This window comes from Doryrhamphus excisus, linkage group LG16, assembly GCF_037039965.1.
Source record: "Doryrhamphus excisus strain RoL-2023G ecotype Guam linkage group LG16, RoL_Dexc_Guam_v1.1, whole genome shotgun sequence".
Taxonomy (NCBI): domain Eukaryota; kingdom Metazoa; phylum Chordata; class Actinopteri; order Syngnathiformes; family Syngnathidae; genus Doryrhamphus; species Doryrhamphus excisus.
Genome location: NC_136372.1, coordinates 1,628,190 through 1,646,812, shown reverse-complemented (window position 1 = coordinate 1,646,812; position 18,623 = coordinate 1,628,190). Strand labels below are relative to the sequence as shown.

At 48.8% G+C, this 18,623-nt stretch overlaps 2 protein-coding genes across 3 annotated transcripts in view; one reads left to right on the top strand and one right to left on the bottom strand.

Moving 5' to 3' along the window:
• Positions 1–18,623, bottom strand: part of LOC131103740 (uncharacterized) — a 130,826-nt gene that overhangs the window by 73,455 nt on the left and 38,748 nt on the right. The window lies entirely within an intron of this gene.
• Positions 997–14,513, top strand: LOC131103738 (neurexophilin-1). Its single transcript, XM_058050235.2, has 2 exons — positions 997–1,329; positions 13,725–14,513. The coding sequence occupies exons 1-2, from the start codon at positions 1,276–1,278 to the stop codon at positions 14,496–14,498; spliced, it is 828 nt and encodes a 275-aa protein (XP_057906218.1). The 5' UTR covers positions 997–1,275; the 3' UTR covers positions 14,499–14,513.

The following is an 18,623-nucleotide window of genomic DNA, read 5'->3' as shown; positions in this document are numbered from 1 at the left end:
CCAACCATGACGACCAACCATGGAGACCAACCATGGAGACCAACCATGGCAACCAACCATGGCGACCAACCATGACGACCAACCATGACGACCAACCATGACGACCAACCATGACGACCAACCATGACGACCAACCATGACGACCAACCATGACGATCAACCATGACGACCAACCATGGAGACCAACCATGGAGACCAACCATGGAGACCAACCATGGAGACCAACCATGACGACCAACCATGACGACCAACCATGACGACCAACCATGGTGACTAACCATGACGACCAACCATGACGACCAACCATGACGACCAACCATGACGACCAACCATGGTGACCAACCATGACGACCAACCATGACGACCAACCATGATGACCAACCATGACGACCAACCATGGTGACCAACCATGACGACCAACCATGACGACCAACCATGGAGACCAACCATGGAGACCAACCATGGAGACCAACCATGACGACCAACCATGGTGACCAACCATGACGACCAACCATGACGACCAACCATGACGACCAACCATGACGACCAACCATGACGACCAACCATGACGACCAACCATGACAACCAACCATGGTGACCAACCATGATGCCAAGTGTCCTCTGAGACGTGAGCTGGATGAGAGGTGTCAGGAATGTTTGAAAAGAGCCGAGGCGGGAGAGCAGACGCTGTTCAGTGTGTTGCATTTGGAATGAACGTGAGAAAGTAGGTGAAGAAGAGAGCGGCATGAGGAAGAGGAAGAGGAGGGGAGGGGAGGATGAGAGTGGAGGGAAATGAGACTAGAGAGGATGAGGGAGAGATGGGCGAGAGAGAGAGATGGGCGAGAGAGAGAGAGAGAGAGAGAGAGTTGTTAAAACGTGTGCTGGCTCCTCTCAAGCTCAGCAGCGCTCAGTCCGAGCAGGAGGCTGCAGCTCCATCATCCCTCCATCCTTGCTGGGATGCACGCACAGCCCCCCCCAACCCCCCCACACTGCTCCTTCATGGATGATAACATGGAATTCCCACACCGCAGGTAATTGGACTTTTTAGGAAAAAAAAAAAGCTCTGAACAAACACCGAAAGGCGGCGGGAAGCCCAGGTGGGCCAAATCGGACATGGGACCGCGCCGCGCCGCACGGGAGGGACCCGGTGTCGCAGGAAGAAGGCGGCGTTCCTGAAGAAGACCAAGGAGTTTCTATATATTTTTTTTTGTTGTTGTTTTTTAAATTAGGAAGTGGGGGGGGTGGTGAGTTGTGGCATTTTGACGCGTGGGAACGATGCGCCCCGACCGCCGCTTCATCCTGCTGCTCCTCAACGGAACCGCTTGTTTGGTAAGGACGCGTCTCAGGTCTGCCAAAGTCACATGACACACATCCAACACATGGAAAAGAATGGCAAGTACCCAAAAAGAGGAAGATGTACTTCCTCTGCCACTAACTTATTACTTACTATAGTGGAGCCCCTCCCACAACAATAATACAAACTTTCAAAGATGGTGGCTCATCCCATCACATTAGTAGTAATTAGTAGTAGTAAACGCTGGCTTTTCCTTAACATTTCCATGTACTTAAACTCACCACACTGGCTGCAGGTGATGATGATGATGTCATACTTTTAGACCATATTCACTTCTTGTGTTTAATGAACACCTGACTTCCGTGGGGCGATGGAGGGGGATGGGGGGGGGGCTCAGCCAGCCCCCCCCCCCGTTCAAGCTCCACCAACAAAGAGAAGCAAGTGTGCTTCCTTCATGACAAATCAGCTCTTTAATTCACACGAGGGAAGTTGAAAACATCCTCCTCCTGCTCGGAAGCCCGCCGGCTGGGCTGCCTCATTACGGCGTTGGTGGGGGGGGGGGCGGGGTTTGAAGGAGGGGGATAGGGGGTTTGCAAATATTCAGGTGAGAGTAGAGTGTTGGTGGGGTGGGGGTGTTTGATGTCCTGGGGCGCCCCTTCCTGACCCCTTGGCTGCGGTACAGGGCCCCCCCATCGTGGTACAGGAGACCGCCCGCTGAGTCCAAAAGTGGGGGGGGGGGGGGCAGGGGTGCGATAATAGGATTAAAACTCTCCCCGTCTTGTGGCATTATTTTGTTATTTTCCCCTCCCCGTGTATGGAAAACGGGGGTGGAAGGAAGCCCCCCAGCAGGGAATCATGGGTAATTCATTACCCCCCCCCCCGATATTGATAAATGATGCAGTAATGAATGAATGATGTAACTTTTAACAAAAAAAGAGAAAAAGCGTCCCGTTTAATATTCAATCTTTCCCTCCGACTTTCTGTCGCCACGCCGCCAAATTCCCAGGAAGCTACGAGTCGCCTCCCGGGACCTTCTGCAAACGGCCGCAACTGCTATCACTCGCCGGACGCTTCATTAGGTACACCTGCGCCATGACGTCCCCCCCCCCCCGTGTGAGAGCGCCTTCATTCGCTTTAAGCGGTCGTCCTAGAGCGGCAACAAGCCATGAGCTCATCATTCCGCTGGTCCGTACATCGGGTTTGATTCCAAAACAATCAACATCATCGCCTGAATATTTGGGAAAACCGTGACGGACATTTTTGCATTGTTTGTGGATTTGGTCCGTGTAGGGCGGGGGCGCTACATAACGGCAGCTTTGTGAGATACTGGATGCGGCACGTTATCACCGAGAATTTTTTTTTCCCATTTCTCCCATTTCCCATTTTTTTGACATTTTCTTCCCATGTTATTCCAAATATTTATATTTCATCCCAGTAATATTAGTGTTTCCCCAACCTAAATCCATGCTACTAAAATGATAATTGAAATTAGATTTGAACATTACAGTACGCCCATACATTGAAATCTATCCATTCCCTTTCCGCACTCTGTGTGTATGCTAGCGGCCCCGCCTCCACCCACCGTCAATGCGCTTCTATGGAACAAACGCACCAAAGTGCTGAAACCAAAGCCTAGAGTGAACCCTCATTCCATGTCCTTCATTGACGTTGGTTGATGTTCAGTGGCGGTGGCGTCACGATGGACTGGTGGTAACACAACAAAATCTTACGCCAACGAGCATCACGCTCTTCTTTCAACACCAGGAGCTCCGCCCACACACGTGCGCCATCGGAAGAGGCGTCCCCCGTGAGAACAATTAAGTGGCGCTCGCTCCCGGCGTTCCGCTTCATGTGATCCCCGCTCAAACTCCACACATGATCCTCTTTGATTTTTGGACTTTTTAAAGCGTCGTGTGTCCCGACGGCGTCGCACGGCTCTGCCTCGCCGTGCTGCAATGAAAAGGAAACGTAAGGAAGTGTTCACCTGAGCCGTGACCTCTATCTGACATTGCCAGTAAAAAGGAACGCAGTTTGAGATTATGTTCTTTTTTTACCCTTTTAGTAGATTACCATGAAAAATCATATTTATCTATGTTTTGCAAAGATAACGACTGCTTGCCCCCCCCCCCCAAATCACACAGACACTTGTTGCTAGGCAGAGTTCAGAGGGCTCAAGTAAAACTGCCCCACAGGCCAAAAAAAACAACAACAGCATGTTTAATCCCATATTAGGGATTAGTGACATCATTCCAAGGTACAATAAAGGGCGGCAGTCAAGTCTGGTGCTTGTGTGTCTCAACACCCAATGCTACAGTAACATTACTGACACCTAGTGACCACTGTAGAATACTACAGATCATCATTTTTATGTGTATTTTACTACATTTAGCCATTAAATTAGCCTTAATTTGGGTAAAATACTTCTAATCTGCTTACATTTTAATATTTTTTATTCAAGCATAATCCATTTATGAATCTATTCTGAAGCAGTGAAAGTATCGAGGGACAAATCTACATTCATATGTTCATTCGTGTTCAAAAACCCGGCATAAAAATAGCAAATTATGCAAATTAGACGTCATGCACCCCGACAACCCGCCACCACATATAGATAGCAGTCCTGCAGGCGACACCCGAGGCACCCGACCGAAAGTTTCCCAAAGTGAACTTGCAGCAAGGAAGTACAGAAAGCCAACTTCATTGAATGTTTTATGCCTCTAATGTGCTTTTTGCATCCATCCACGCCGTCGCTCCGCTCGCTCCTCAAAGCCACCAAGGCATATTTTTAATATGGTTTCATTTATCACAAAAAAAAACACAAAAATATATATCTTTTAACTGTGGCTGCAACTTGTGATAAACTCAAACAAGTCCAACAAATTCAATTAAAGCCTGGTTTGATTCCTGATGAAAATAGCGCTTGGCTGGGGTACAAACTGTTCTGTTGGTCCCACTGTTTGCAAAAGCTGCAAATGAGTTCCTCGCTGGTTTAAAATAAAAAGGAAGAGAGAAATGTATTAATAAATCATCCCGTCTATCAAATTCTGCATGATGTTGAATTGCCTCCATTAGAACCTGCGTGCCGGTCGCACATCCAAATACTCTTTTTAAAATGTGCGACTTGAATGAAAATGTGTTATTTTTCATTATGCTTGATGAATGGAGGCATTGGCCGTCTCTTTTTTAATGCCTTCTTTAGAAATATGCTTCCTGCCTGATAACAGCCCATTACAATATTAGCGCTAATTGACTGTGAATGGGCAGCAACATTAGACCGCAATGTTGTCGATATCATTTCATTTGAGATCCTCTCCTGTTACACAATTCCACCTTGATTCCAAGGAGTCGTACGGAGAACTTTTAACCACTGCGCCACCTTGTGGCTTATGTCGTAACAGCGCGGCTACCTGTTGCAGGTCAATGGAATCGAACGTCATTTCTATTTGTTTACATCAGGAAAAGTCAACCTTAATAACCGGAAAAACAATAAACCAGCACCGTGGACCAACCATGCTAGCAACACAAACCCTTCAGATTATTTGGCCTGGGGCGGGGGGGGGGGGGCGGCGACATCGTGAGAGAGTTAATCCTCACTCCAACGCTTTTAACTCGTCGGCTAGCGCTGCTTAAGTCTTATCTATGCATCCCCGGGGTGTGCGTGGGGGGCCGAGTGGTCGGGTTCCACAAGGGGCTGCAGAGGTTGTAAACCTAAGCTGCAATTGATGTGTGAGTCGAAGTAGGTGGTGTTTGGCATAAACTGCCCCCCCCCCTTTCCCACTTCCCCAAGTGGTTGAGTGGTTTTCTTTGCAATATGAATGCCATTAATACAAAATCCTGCTCAATTCAGACCCCCCCCCCCCCACACACACATGCCCCACAGCACACTGTAGTGACATTTATCTACGCCTCCTCTTCTCAAAAGACTCGCAAGCCAAATCCAGTCCCACCGCCAGGAAGAATCAGCATGTGAGCTCGTCTGCCGCTGTTCTAATAGAGACTTCCTGCCTGCAGGCTAAAACTGTCTGAGTCATGCACAACCACCATGGAGCTGACCCCCCCCTGCCCACCCTGCCTTCCCATTTCCTCCCCCGAGTGGAGCCTCCACCTGCTGACTCCTGGCCGCCTCGGGCTCCCTAGCAGGGGGGTCGACACCCAGCTTTTTTTTTACCTGACGTTTACACCCAGTCAAGTTCGGTGTCAGTGTGCTGACGGGTGTCGGCACCCTCGCCTGGAAAGACCGCGTGAAGCGTCGAGGAAGAACAGCGAAGGGCAAAAGAGGACATCCGTGTTCCTCGTACTCGTTAGCCCGATCGCATTAGCGTAAAGGCTATCATCATAGCCGCTACGTCGTTTACTTTGCTAAAGAGCACAGTGGATGGGGAGTTCATTACAAGCACACAATCATTGGACAGATGGAGTCATTTCCTAAATGGGAACTCTCATTATCATATTATAATCATGATTTGGACTGCATGAGAAAGTGGAAAGACATGAACTAACAAAACGGCAGCAAAATATGCTAACCACTCATTAAACTGGTCCTGATATTGATATCCAATATCAGATCTGATATCAGCAAAAAAAAAAAAATACAGTATTCCCTCGTTTATCACGGTTCATTGGTTCAAAACTCAACTGTGATAAGTGAATTTCCACTATTTATGAATTGGATAGCACATACTACCTGCGTGCAACCTTCTACAGGAGTTTAACATTAGAGCTTCCCCGACATGAAATAACACCCCTACAGTTACCTTTACACTCCTAATATAATAAGAAAAAATAAGACATATATAAGACAACTATCACACTCAACATTGGCTTCCTCGTGGTTTGTGTTCTAAAAATAACTTGAAATGTTTTGTATAAATTTGGATGAAATTTTCAGGAAATGTCAGAAATGGACTATGGAAGGACCGATTACATTTTGGGAATGATGCGGATCACCGTCTGCATCCAGGAATGTTTAAAAAAAAATTTATAGATTTTGCTATCTATGCAAAAAAATGGTAAAAATAATACTAAAAATAAAAAATTATTAAAAATAATTTCAAATATTTTCAAAAATATATAGATCATTTTGGGCTGAATCCCAATATGGGAGACTATAGCGCTTGGCAGAAGTCTTACATTTGGATTGGACGTCATTTAGTCATTTTAATTTATGGGAAAACTATGTACATATTTACATAATAAATGTAATAATACTCATAATAATATTATATTATCATACTAATAATTTATAAATTGTACATTGTGATAAAGTGAAGTTGCACAATTCGTAGCATGAAGTAACGAGGGATGACTGACAGACATCGTACTTCCAACCGCCCCCCCCCCCCATGAGCATCCTAACAAAACGCACCTCCAGGGTGTTCATAGGTAATTAATAATTAATAATTATTTATGGATACGTTGCGGTGTCATGATTTACGGAGTCCAGGTGAGGCATCTCGTTGAAGCCGTGTTGCAAAGCGAAGGGTGAATCTGAGTGCAACGCCTCTCTGCCTCGGGAGGGGGGGGGGGTGGGGGGGGGGGGAGTGGGTGTAAAATGCCTCCAGGCAATCCCGATGAATCGCGCTCTCTCTCTTGGAGGATATCAAACGTCCACTGCGGATCTTTTTCATTCCCGCTATACCACCAACGACACCACGGCGAGCGCGTCGCCGCCTGTGACGACAACACTAAACAGGAAGCACTCGGCCGTCGAGGCGGTGTGAGCGGCGCCATCGGGGCCCGCCTCAAAGGGAGCCTTTTCCAATTAAAGCGGAGCACAGCCACGGGGATCAAACAGTGGGGCTAAACTCAGTGAATGGATGACTTCTAGACCAGCTGAGGGATTTCTGTACGGGAGAGCGGCCTACGGAGGACAATTATTTTAAAAGTCCGCCTTAGTCGTCCTCCGCGGTCCACTTCACAGCGGCCATTGTGCTCCTGCAGAGGAAGTCCGATTGTACAAAACGGAAATGGATATTCGGAAGACGCTCGAGTGATCAAAAGATGCGGTCCATCTTTTAATCATACAAAATCCCAAGTGGGTAGCACGAGTGCTGCCGGCACAGAGAATCGGCTATTTATTCAGAGAAGCATGAACCCCAACCTGTGGTGACATTGTGAAGATCTGCCACCTTGGCGGTGGTAGAGCATCATGACCTGGGGCTGCACGAGTGCTGCGGTGCAATGAGGGGAAACACGAACTCAGTGACATTCTGAAGATCTGCTGACTCGGTGGTGTTAGTCACAATGTCACAGTGCGTGCTGGAATTCATCATTTCCTTTCAATAAACCGCAGCTCCTCTGCGGCGACAGCACTCGTGCATCATTCTTGCCATTCATTGTTGCCAGCTGTATAGAAATAACAGTGGACAGTACACACTGCTATACAAGCTGTACACAGACTTCTCTAAAGTATATCCAACTTAGCTTTATGTCTTATTTTCTCTTATTATGTCAACTATACCGCATAGTAGGAGTGTACAGGTGACTATAGGGGTTCTATTTCATGTCTAGAGGTCTCTAATGATGCTCATTCATTTTCTACCGCTTTTCCTCACGAGGGTCGCGGGGGGCGCTGGAGCCCATCCCAGCTGCCTTCGGGTGTGAGGTGGAGTACACCCTAGACCGGTCCCCAGCCAATCACAGGGCACATATAGCCAAACAACCATTATATGCTATACAAGCTGTACACAGACTTCTCTAAAGTATATGCAACATAGCTTTCAGCAGTTAGCAGGCAGGTGCAGCATCATTTAGAGCTCCTTGCCATCAGCTTGTGCTTTGCGAGGCGCCCCTCGGGGGATGGCGCCCCTCGGGGGATGACCCCTCCTCCTCCTCCTTCCCCGCCGCCGCCAACTTGTCGATATCTTATAATGTAGAAGCGTGATAGCCAATTCAGGCGGTGTGGTCTGAGCAGAAAGAATGGCGTCTCGAGGGACCGCACACACGTGAAGCACATAGAGGAAAGCCAAATAAAAAGGCGGCAAGCGTGGAAGGTCTAGTGATGGCCCCCCTCTCAAAAAAAAAAAAAAAAAAAAACATGAGTAAATTATTGGTATGTTTGGTGCAGAATTACCTTTTCTCTTCCGCTTTGTCTCCACGATGGAGAAGAAGAATTAGCTGCAAGGGCAAAGGCATTTCCAGACTTGAATGGCGGAACAACAGAGCCTCCCGCGGCGAGCTTATTAGGCGTGCAGACGGGAGCGGGAAGAAAGACGAAGCGAGCACCGGCGAACACTTAAGACATCTGAGACGCTCCGCTCTTTAATTAAAAATTGATGTCGTATTAGAGATGAAGATTTCAGCGCAACAGAGGAGACAAGCGAGTGCTTATTGAACTCCCCGGCACCGGCGCCCGCCCAACCGCCCCCCCCAACGCCACGCCGAGCTCTCCGCAGGCCTGACTGTCAGCCTCAATGCGCCCATTTCCCTTCCTCGCCTCCTTTGACGGCTACATTAGCCACACGCGTACGCTGCTAAACTCATTAGCTCCACGTGTTAGCATGTTAAACCACGACCGTGTCCGTGTGATAGGAACCCTCCCAGACAAATAAGGCATCTCAATTCCAAAACAATCAATTTATTTATTTATTTTGACACACTCAACGCCAGTCTGCCAGAGAATAAGAAGACGTTGCAGGAAGGTCGGTCCAAAAAGTGATACATTTAGTAAACAACTCATTGATTTTGTACCGCTTATCCTCACAAGGGTCACGGGGGGTGCTGGAGCCTATCCCAGCTGTCTTCGGGTGAGAGGCGGGGTACACCCTGGACTGGTGGCCAGCCAATCACAGGGCACATATAGACAAACAACCATTCACACTCACATTCATACCCATGGACGATTTGGAGTCGCTAATTAACCTAGCATGAAAACCAGGGTGGAATTGAACTTGGGTCTACTAGCTGTGAGGCCTGCGCACTACCCACTTCTCCACCGTGCAGCCTGCTAACTATATAATACATATAATAACACATATTAAACAGATGCATGCAAAGGTTAGCCGATGCCAGATAAAAGTTTGTGCCCTCGTTTGTTCAAACACTTTCGGTGGTCCCCTCAAGATCAGCATCCAGATGTTATGATTGTGATGCAAAGGAAGGACCCCCGGTTGAGGGGCTTGGGGGCGGCCTGGTGTTCACTGAGTGACTAACTTGCATTTGGACAAAAAAAAAAAAACAGCCTGGAACAAAGTCATCATTTTTTTTTATGTGTTTGCACAGATAGTCCACTTGCATTGGGGCCCCCCCAGGTGCAGCAGTTAGTGGTACCACCTACAGGACCGGGGTGGAAGAGCATGTATCTTATTCACAAATTGTGCTTACCTTGCACAAGTAAAAGTTAGAACGCGTACGGATTGTTAAATCCAACAACCTCATACCCCCCCATCCCCCCCCCCACTTAAATGCAAAGTAGCGAAAAAGTTGTAACGCTATGCAGTCTTTCCGGAAGGCGCATAAATGTAAAGCTTGTTGTAATATTCAATAATATCCATTCTAAAAAAAACAAAAGACGTGTCACATGACCTCAGCGACCGATGACTCAGCATTTCACGGGGACACAAAGTCTTCAAAGGCTTGCAAATGAACCATAAAGACAAAAGCAGCGGCTTCTTATTCAAATGCAGTCGAAGGAAACGACCGCGTCGTCCTGCAGCACATGCTTTTTTTTTTTTTCTTGCCTCAGCGCGGCGTGGAGCTCATTCCAACATTTGTCTTTTGCAATCAGGCTGAATATGACACCTCCAGCCGCGCCAGACGCTTAAATGGTGCGTGCAACAGCGCCGTGCTGACTTCCCTCCCGCAGCCTCTAAAGCACAACGCTAATGAAGAGGCGGCGAGCGAGAGAGCGAAGGGACGGCTCCCTTTTTCCACCAAGAATACGCTAACTGCCAGACTGTTTGCTCGCCGCTTCACACTCCGAGTCCAAACGCTGGGAGCTCATCACGATTCACTCGCCGACGGAGCCCGGAACGGATGTTCCAGGGCATAGCCGAGGAAAAGCAGTCTTCATATTACAGCTCCGACTTGCCGGGTCGGCCCCAGTACAGCGAGGCCTTCACGCAGGCCTAAAACCTCAGTGACTGGTTGACTAGATAAAACTGTTTCAAGTCTTATTTTCTCTTATTATGTCAACTATACTGCATAGTAGGAGTGTCCAGGTGACTATAGGGGTGCTATTTCATGTCTAGAGGTCTCTAATGATGTTCATTCATTCATTCATTTTCTACCGCTTTTCCTCTCGAGGGTCGCTGGAGCCTATCCCAGCTGCCTTCGGGAGTGAGGCGGGGTACACCCAAGACTGGTGGCCAGCCAATCACAGGGCACATATAGACAAACAACCATTCACACTCACATTCATAACTATGGACAATTTGGAGTGGCTAATTAACCTAGCATGTTTTTGGAATGTGGGAGGAAACCGGAGTACCCGGAGAAAACCCACGCATGCACTGGGAGAACATGCAAACTCCACACAGAGATGGCCGAGGGTGGAATTGAACCCTTGTCTCCTCGCTGTGAGGTCTGAGCGCTAACCACTAGACCGCCGTAATGATGTTAAAAAAACATATTTAGAAGGTCCAAAATTTATTTCCCCTCAAAAATTCACTTATCACTGTCGGGTCTGGAACCGATTAATCACGATGAACGAGATTTTGACATTTGATTGGCAGCTCAGGAATCCAGATTAAGGGCAAAAAAAAAAAAAAAAATGGGAATCCTCTCATCTGTGACCAAACGGTCAACCACGCGAGCGGGAATCCTCGCCTTGGCAAGTCGTCGGAATGCGGCGCTCGGCGTTCTGAGAGGAAAATCCGAGTTTTGGTTGAGACGGAAAATCGATACCTCCCACTGACTGCGGAGCGAGGGAACAAATCCGGCGCGGCTTGAATAGCCGGAGTGAAGCGGAATGAAAATGAGTTGGGAGTTAATAATCCCGAGTCGTGAGGAAGACCCGGCTGTCAGGACAGTCGACGAACAGAGCGGAGACAGACACGCATGCATAATGCATGGCGGCGGCGGCGGCGTCTCTGCGGGTTTACACACATACACGCACACACACACACTACAAACACACTGCTTGGATTTGCATTGCTCATGGGTTGGCTGAAAATGGACACAAAGTGTGTGTGTGTGTGTGTGTGTGTGTGTCCTAATCCCAAAGGACCCCAGGATGATGGCACATGAGGCCAACCACCCGTTAATAGACGATTACAGCAGAATAATCGACCATTACTCCCACATTCACCCTGCTGGGCACACAGCATTGTCATCTGATGTCCCGCCCCCCAGGACCCCCCCAATGCACATCTGATGAGCTTTGTGCGAGGCGGCGTGCATGTGGTTTCTCTTTAATTAAAACACTGCATGTCCTAATTGGACATTAGATTTAATTCTTTTGTATTTTCGCCCCCCCCGCCCCCCTCCATCATCTCAGCCCCTCTTCTAACATCTCTTTGATGCTCCAACCAAATATTTTGAGGCAATAAACGGCTTCCCCTGCGCCGCACCACGCTGCTTAAGAAGCCCCCTCAAAAAAAGCCTGAAGTTTGTTTCTTTTAAGATGAGTGCGAGTAAGAACTTCCGTCCTCAGACGATCTTCACGCGACCTTCTGGGGCCGCCGCCACCGCCAACACAAAAGTTTTCTCCCAGCAAACAAACACACAAACACGTCCGCCGCCGCCGCCGCCGCAACTCAGCGGTGGCTAATAGCACAAAAGCAGGACGCGGCGCCACGGCGAGTTAATGAGGCAGGATTACGTTTTTTTTTTTATTTTTTTTATGCTGTTTTAAAAGTTGCTGAGCTCTAAATACACGCGGCGGCGCCTCCGTACTTTCACTTTCACCTCATGACGCACGATTAAACTACGAGTTTCTATCCAGGAAAGGAGAAACGTGTCGTTTAGACCTGTTGCACGGAAATCAGAGGATATTTACACGTTTAAATACACATACAATGAAACGGATCATGAATTAATCATGGATTAATTGTCGATCTAACATATAGTCCATCCTCCACAGCTGGGAGTGGGGGGGTGATGGGTTGCTGTGGCCAACAGTTTATCCTGTTGCACAACCCACCACCCCCCAGCTGTGGATGAAATGGATCATGAATTAATCATGGATTAATTGTCGATCTAACATATAGTCCATCCTCCACAGCGGGGGGGGGGGGGGTGTGATGGGTTGTTGTGGCCAACAGTTTATCCTGTTGCACAACAATCCACCCCCCCAGCTGTGGATGAAATGGATCGTGAATTAATCATGGATTAATTGTTGATCTAACATATAGTCCATCCAACACAGAGTGTGTGTGTGTGTGTGTGGCCAACAGTTTATCCTGTTGCACAACAACCCACCAGCCCCCCCCAGCTGTGGAGGATGGAGTATATATTTGATCGATAAGAATTAATCTATGATTAATTCATGATCTATTTCAATGTTTGTGGATTTAAACATGTAAATATCCTCTGGTTTCAGCTTCCCAAATGTGAATACAGCGTTCCTTGGTTTATCGTGGGGGGGGGGGGGGTAGGTTCCAAAAATAGCCCTTTTATTAGCCCAATTTAGCCCAATTATTCGATGTGTTTGTGATTAATTTAGATTAATTTAGCCGGTTAGCATCGTCTTCTATTCTTTATTGTCGGTTAGCAAGCAGCTCACATATTAAGCTAGTTTGCTAGCGACTATTGAGCACAACAGGAAACGCCAGGAACTAGATTGTTGACGTCCGGGTTCTCCCTTAGCCAATCGGGACAGTTGCGGCTCGATATTTAGCCAGCTATTGTCTACCGTGGGTTGCTAATATGCTCATACAGAGACGTCCTCTACTCCCACGAGTACACGACACGAAGTAACCATCACAACCTCAGGTTTGCGTCCCCAGAGTTCAGTTTAACCAAAAACCCAAGCTACGGAGCAGTGAGAATTTCCAAGTGCCGGTCACTGCATCCATTTTGATTTTGTCCTCATGGATGCGAGACAAACACGTTTGCAGCTTAATAGCGCTGCTTTATTGTTTAACAGCATTGCTGCCCCCCCAGACCCCCCCCCCCCCCTCCCGTATTTATCGATCCGACCGCCAACAACCGCCAGGCCAGCGGACCTTGAATTCACCAGTTTGGGGTTTTTTGTTTGGAATCGATGACTCCATCCCTCCGGCATCTCCAGCTTTCCATTACCAGAGGTGCGCTCTGGGAATAACTTTCACACCAGAGAGGGTTTGTTTTTTAATTCCAGAATGAAATAAGCGGAATACCTGTGAAGTTTGTAACGGTTATACACGCTACACTGTATACATTGATGAAATGTCACGCTCGCTAGCGCGGGAGGGGGGGGGCGGTAAATTAAATATTGATTAAAGCTCTAATACATTTTCACAGCAGGTTTCTTACCCCCTTGCTAATAACCACGTTTTCCATTTTTTTCCAGGTGGCCCTAAGCCAGGAGGAGCACCCCTCCAGCCCAAAGAGCGCCTCAGGAGACCCCTCCAAGACGGTGGGGCTCCTCAGCGGCCAGTCTCCCCTGTCGCCTCTCAGCCGCTGGATGCTTCACGGCAGAAGCCGGGCGGCCAACGCCACCTCCATGGAGCTGCCCTACCGCTCGCCGGCGGCTTTCTCCAAGCAGGAGTTTTCCAAACAGGAATTCTGGGAGATGCTGGGCAGCGACCTGCTCAAAAGCGACACGTCGGGCTCCCGGGTCAAGCGGCGGCCCATCGTGAAGACGGGCAAGTTCAAGAAGATGTTTGGCTGGGGAGATTTCTACTCCAACATCAAGACGGTGCGGCTGAACCTGCTCATCACCGGCAAGATCGTAGACCACGGCAACGGCACGTTCAGCGTCTACTTCCGCCACAACTCCACGGGGCAGGGCAACATCTCGGTGAGCCTGGTGCCGCCCGTCAAGGCGGTGGAGTTTGACCTGGAGCGCCAAAGCGTGGTCTACCCGAAGGACTCCAAGATCTTCAACTGCCGCGTGGACTACGAGAAGGTGGACCGCAGCAAGCGCACCTCGCTTTGCAACTACGACCCGTCCAAGACCTGCTTCCAGGAGCAGATCCAAAGCCACGTGTCCTGGATCTGCTCCAAGCCTTTTAAAGTCATCTGCATCTACATTTCCTTTTACAGCACGGACTACCGCCTCGTTCAGAAGGTCTGCCCGGACTACAACTACCACAACGAGATGCCCTACTTGCCGTCGGGTTAGCGGACTTTTGGGGGAGGCGAGTGTCGGCGACGGCGTGAGGGGGGGGGGGTGCCGTTGTGTAGCCTGACCGGAGGCAGATTGGAACGATATATATGCAAAACCAAAACACCAGTATGCACACCACAGTCATGTGGAGTGGACCGGTAGAGGACATTGCATAAGTTCTTACCTGAAACCGAATCCGTCTGCCCCCCATTGAGTCCCTCGTCCTTCCGGTGTGCGTCAAGAAGTTAGGAAATATTTCAGCGTGTAGACCGTAACTTCTTTCCGTTATTGACTTCCGTCCAAACGGTTGAATGTAAAGCTAAACACAAAGTTCCGGTTGTCCCGAGACGTGGTCTATGGTCTACGGCCTATAAGGTTGATGTTGATGTTGAGGGAAGACCACAAAGATAAAATACCAGATCAAACCCGATTAGAACTGCCATCATGTAGTTAAACAGCCGGTCCTACCAAATATGGACTTTCCTGGCTTAAACATTACCTCGGTCTGTCAGAACCTTCGAATGAACCTGAAGTGGTCCTGACACTAGGATTGGTTTTCCCGAGCATTGCCAATGTACCCTTGAGCAAGGCACGGAACCCCTAACTGATATTTACAAATCCAAACAGGTTTGCTTGAGGAACTTGAGGTTTCCACCCGGCACCCGGATTCCCTGATTGAGTCTGGATGAGTAAACCTTCCCAGGTCAGGTGCCCAGAAACGAAAACAAGAAGTATCTCCATATGTAATACACCATACTGAGTATTTTACAGCCAACAAGATCTTTTAATTGAAGTTGTAATGCAGCGGAGACTGCAGTGCCGTCTTTTGGGGACGAGGGGGGGGGGCGGTAGCGGAAGATAAAAGATTACATTCTGTTGCCGCCAGGATTCCTGATTTCACGGCTTGATAACTTTCACTGTTTCCGACAAACACGCCGCTTGCTGCAGTTATTGCAGAGAAATGAAAATATTATCATAATAATTGCGTATCATTTAATCTGCGTTAGAAGTAATTACGCTTTCAGCCCCCCCCCCTCCCCCGAACGCGCTGCATTCCTCCACATCAAGCCGGCGGATGCGGGAACGGACGCGGTCGGAGTTAAACGCCCTGGTTAGGATAAACGGGCGCCGCTGGCCCGTCTCGTGTTGCGTTTGTAAACAATAGCGTCACAATAGTCATCAATTAGCTTGACCTTTGACACAGTGGACGAGCGGGCCGAGTACGCTAGCTTTTAATTGGTAACGTAGCGTCGGCCTCGATTGGCGGACACCCATTCCCGACATCATCAAAGAAGAAAAGATGCACAAATTAACCTAATCATTAGGAAATTGCTAATTGGGGGGGGGGGGGGTGTTTGATGCTAGCCTCGTTTCTCATTCATTCCATCCACATCAGAGCCGTTATTGATTAGCGGAGCTTTACTGTCGAAACCGACATCCTGACTGCTCGGTTTCTTAATTAGCCCGACTTCTATCAGCGTTACACGGCTTCCATTGTTTACGGGGTAGTAGTTTGGAGGCGGGCTTTGTGTTCCGGGTGTCAGCATAAAAAGCCGAGTATGATGCATGGATCCAGGAAGAAGCCAATAAATTTGGGTGTGCTGACTGGAGCTTTTTGTCCTTTGCCGTGTTTGCTCCCTAAAAATGCCCTCCTGGCGTTCCAGGGGTGAGATAAACAAAAAAAAAAAGGCTTTTAGCTGGAATTAAAAGCCCTCCTGGCATTTTAGTTTGGTCAGAAAACAGGAAAATCCAATTTGGAATGATTGGGAAAGAGTTGCATTCAGATGGGAACGTACCACTGAGTGAAAACGATGTAATCCGTAGGGTACACGCAGACGGAACACCAAACTGTAGAAGAAGAAAGAACACAACTACATGCTCATCTACAGTGGAATTACGTTTGGGAGTCATTTTGGAAAAAAAAAAAAAAAAACGGGGGTGAGTGATGTCAATCAACGTTGGCCTGTTGCCAGAGCTCACTTCTGGTCATGTGACCTGACGAGGGGGCATGGCTTCCGTAAAACAGCAGTTTGGCCGTCTACACCACGTGTATCATACTGGTGACACGAGGGGGGTGAGGGGGGGCACTGCAGCTTTTCTTCCCAGTCTCTAAAGCAAGGGTGGGCAAACTACGGCCCGGGGGCCACATGCAGCCCACCAAGTGTATGAATCCGGCCCGCCAGTTACTTTCTATGTTTTTCAACTTTTTACAAACAAAGTTGGATGTCTTATTTATTTTATTTTATTTTATAAAAATAAAGCAACAAAAGTGTAAAACTGATGTTTAAAAGTGGTCCTAAAAAACGGGACACTTTTACAGATAAAACTAGACAAATAATTCAAGGAAAATTGTAAGCATAAATTAGTGCGTGTGTGTTAAATATATGTTCTGCCCCCCCCCCACGAGTCAAAATATTTGCCCACCCCTGCTCTAAAGCAAGTAATTTTAATGACCAACGTCTACTTCAACGTGAGGGAAGGAGCACACATTTTTGGGGGTACCCATAATGGATGAAACCATAAAACACGAATGTGATCCAATGAATGTTGAGAGGTCAGAGGTCAGCAATGTCACGCCAGGGTCCGGGCTCAAGATAGTCGTTAGAAGTGCACATCAGATTGGGGGCGAGGGGTGGGGGTGGTATAAAAGCCCCAGCTTCGACTAGCGCTGCACCGGTGCATTAGCGTCCATCACCCGCCACCTGATGTCTGCATGTTCCTCTGACACCCCCCCCCCAACCCCGACCTCACAGTGCCTCCCTTACCCCGCCCGTGAACCGCGTTCCCTCGCCGCTGTCCCGCCCACTCTCTCGTGAGCATCTGAGCCGAGCCAGCTAATCTCAACGAGCTTAACGGCGCACGCCGGCTGCGGGAACTTGTCGTTTCCTGTCTCGTTATCTCCATCTTACCATGGAAGCACAAGCGGTCCCAAAGTCTCGTCCTGTTCAAAGCATCTTAGATAAAACCCCGGATTGTGAGGGTCGGGAATCTCATCGAAAGGAAAGTGCACGCCCCCCTAGGAACCACAAAACCCCGCCTCCTGCCCCACCTCCCCGATGTTGGCATCGCTGAGTTACGACCAGGACGCGCTAGTGCCGGGATGTAGCCCCGCCTCCACTGGGCTACGTTTAACAGCAATAGCCTCCCGCCGAGGCTCCGCCCCTCTGAGACTCTGCCTTCTTAGACTCCGCCCACGAGTAGTGACTAAACAGACCTGTCGCCGGTGGATCTATTTGGCCTTAAGACTGCAACACCTCAGCAAAGGATAGTAACTATTAACATGCATATAGAAATATCAATAGATATATGAATATATATAAAGACTGAATAAAGTTGTATTTAAATGTGGGCTCTTTTTTTGTTTCTCTGTCATGTGACTGACGATGATGATGATGATGCTGTACGGATGATACGATGGCATTTACTGTGCTTCTTTTCCGACATTAAAGTGCTGAAAACATTCCCCGGCTGCTGGAAAATGGCCTGCTTGTGTTGGGAAGCCGGCGGTCTCGGCTTCTTCCGTGACGCCGCCGTTTGCCAAGGGCTGAGGCAGATAAACATGAAGAGAAACGGGGGCGGTGGTGGTGGTGGGGTGGTGGGGGCAGGCAGGAAATGCTTCGACTGGAGGGGAGCAGGAATACAATTCCTAATTAGCCCCCCCCCTCCTCCTCTGCCTTTCTTGTTGCATCCCCCGTCGCTTTACGGCCTAACTGACATTGAATTCAATTTACTTCTTAATTAAATCTGAGACAGGAGTTCAGCTCTGCTTTAAACAAGATCGATTAAGGCGTGGCTGGCGGCGGCGGCGGCGGCGGCGGCGGCGGCGGCGGCGTGCAGCCCTCCCAAGTCCTTATCCTCCCTTGTTTGGGAACGCCAGGCCTGCCTGAGGATAACCTCGCTGCACATGATGAAAGGGAAGCCAAAAGATGCAGAAGAGGAATCTAATTGGAGCGGAGCGCGGCAGCGGCGGCGAGCAGGGCGGCCGCGGCCAACTCCAAAGCTTTTAGTTGTCTCTCGTGGAGGGAAAAGGGCATTTGGGCGTGAGTAATGGCGAGCTGGACCGCAGTCAATTGAGAAAATAACCAGTCGCTGCACGGTGGGAGGGGGGGAGAGGGAGGGGGGGCAAGCGTGCACAGCCTG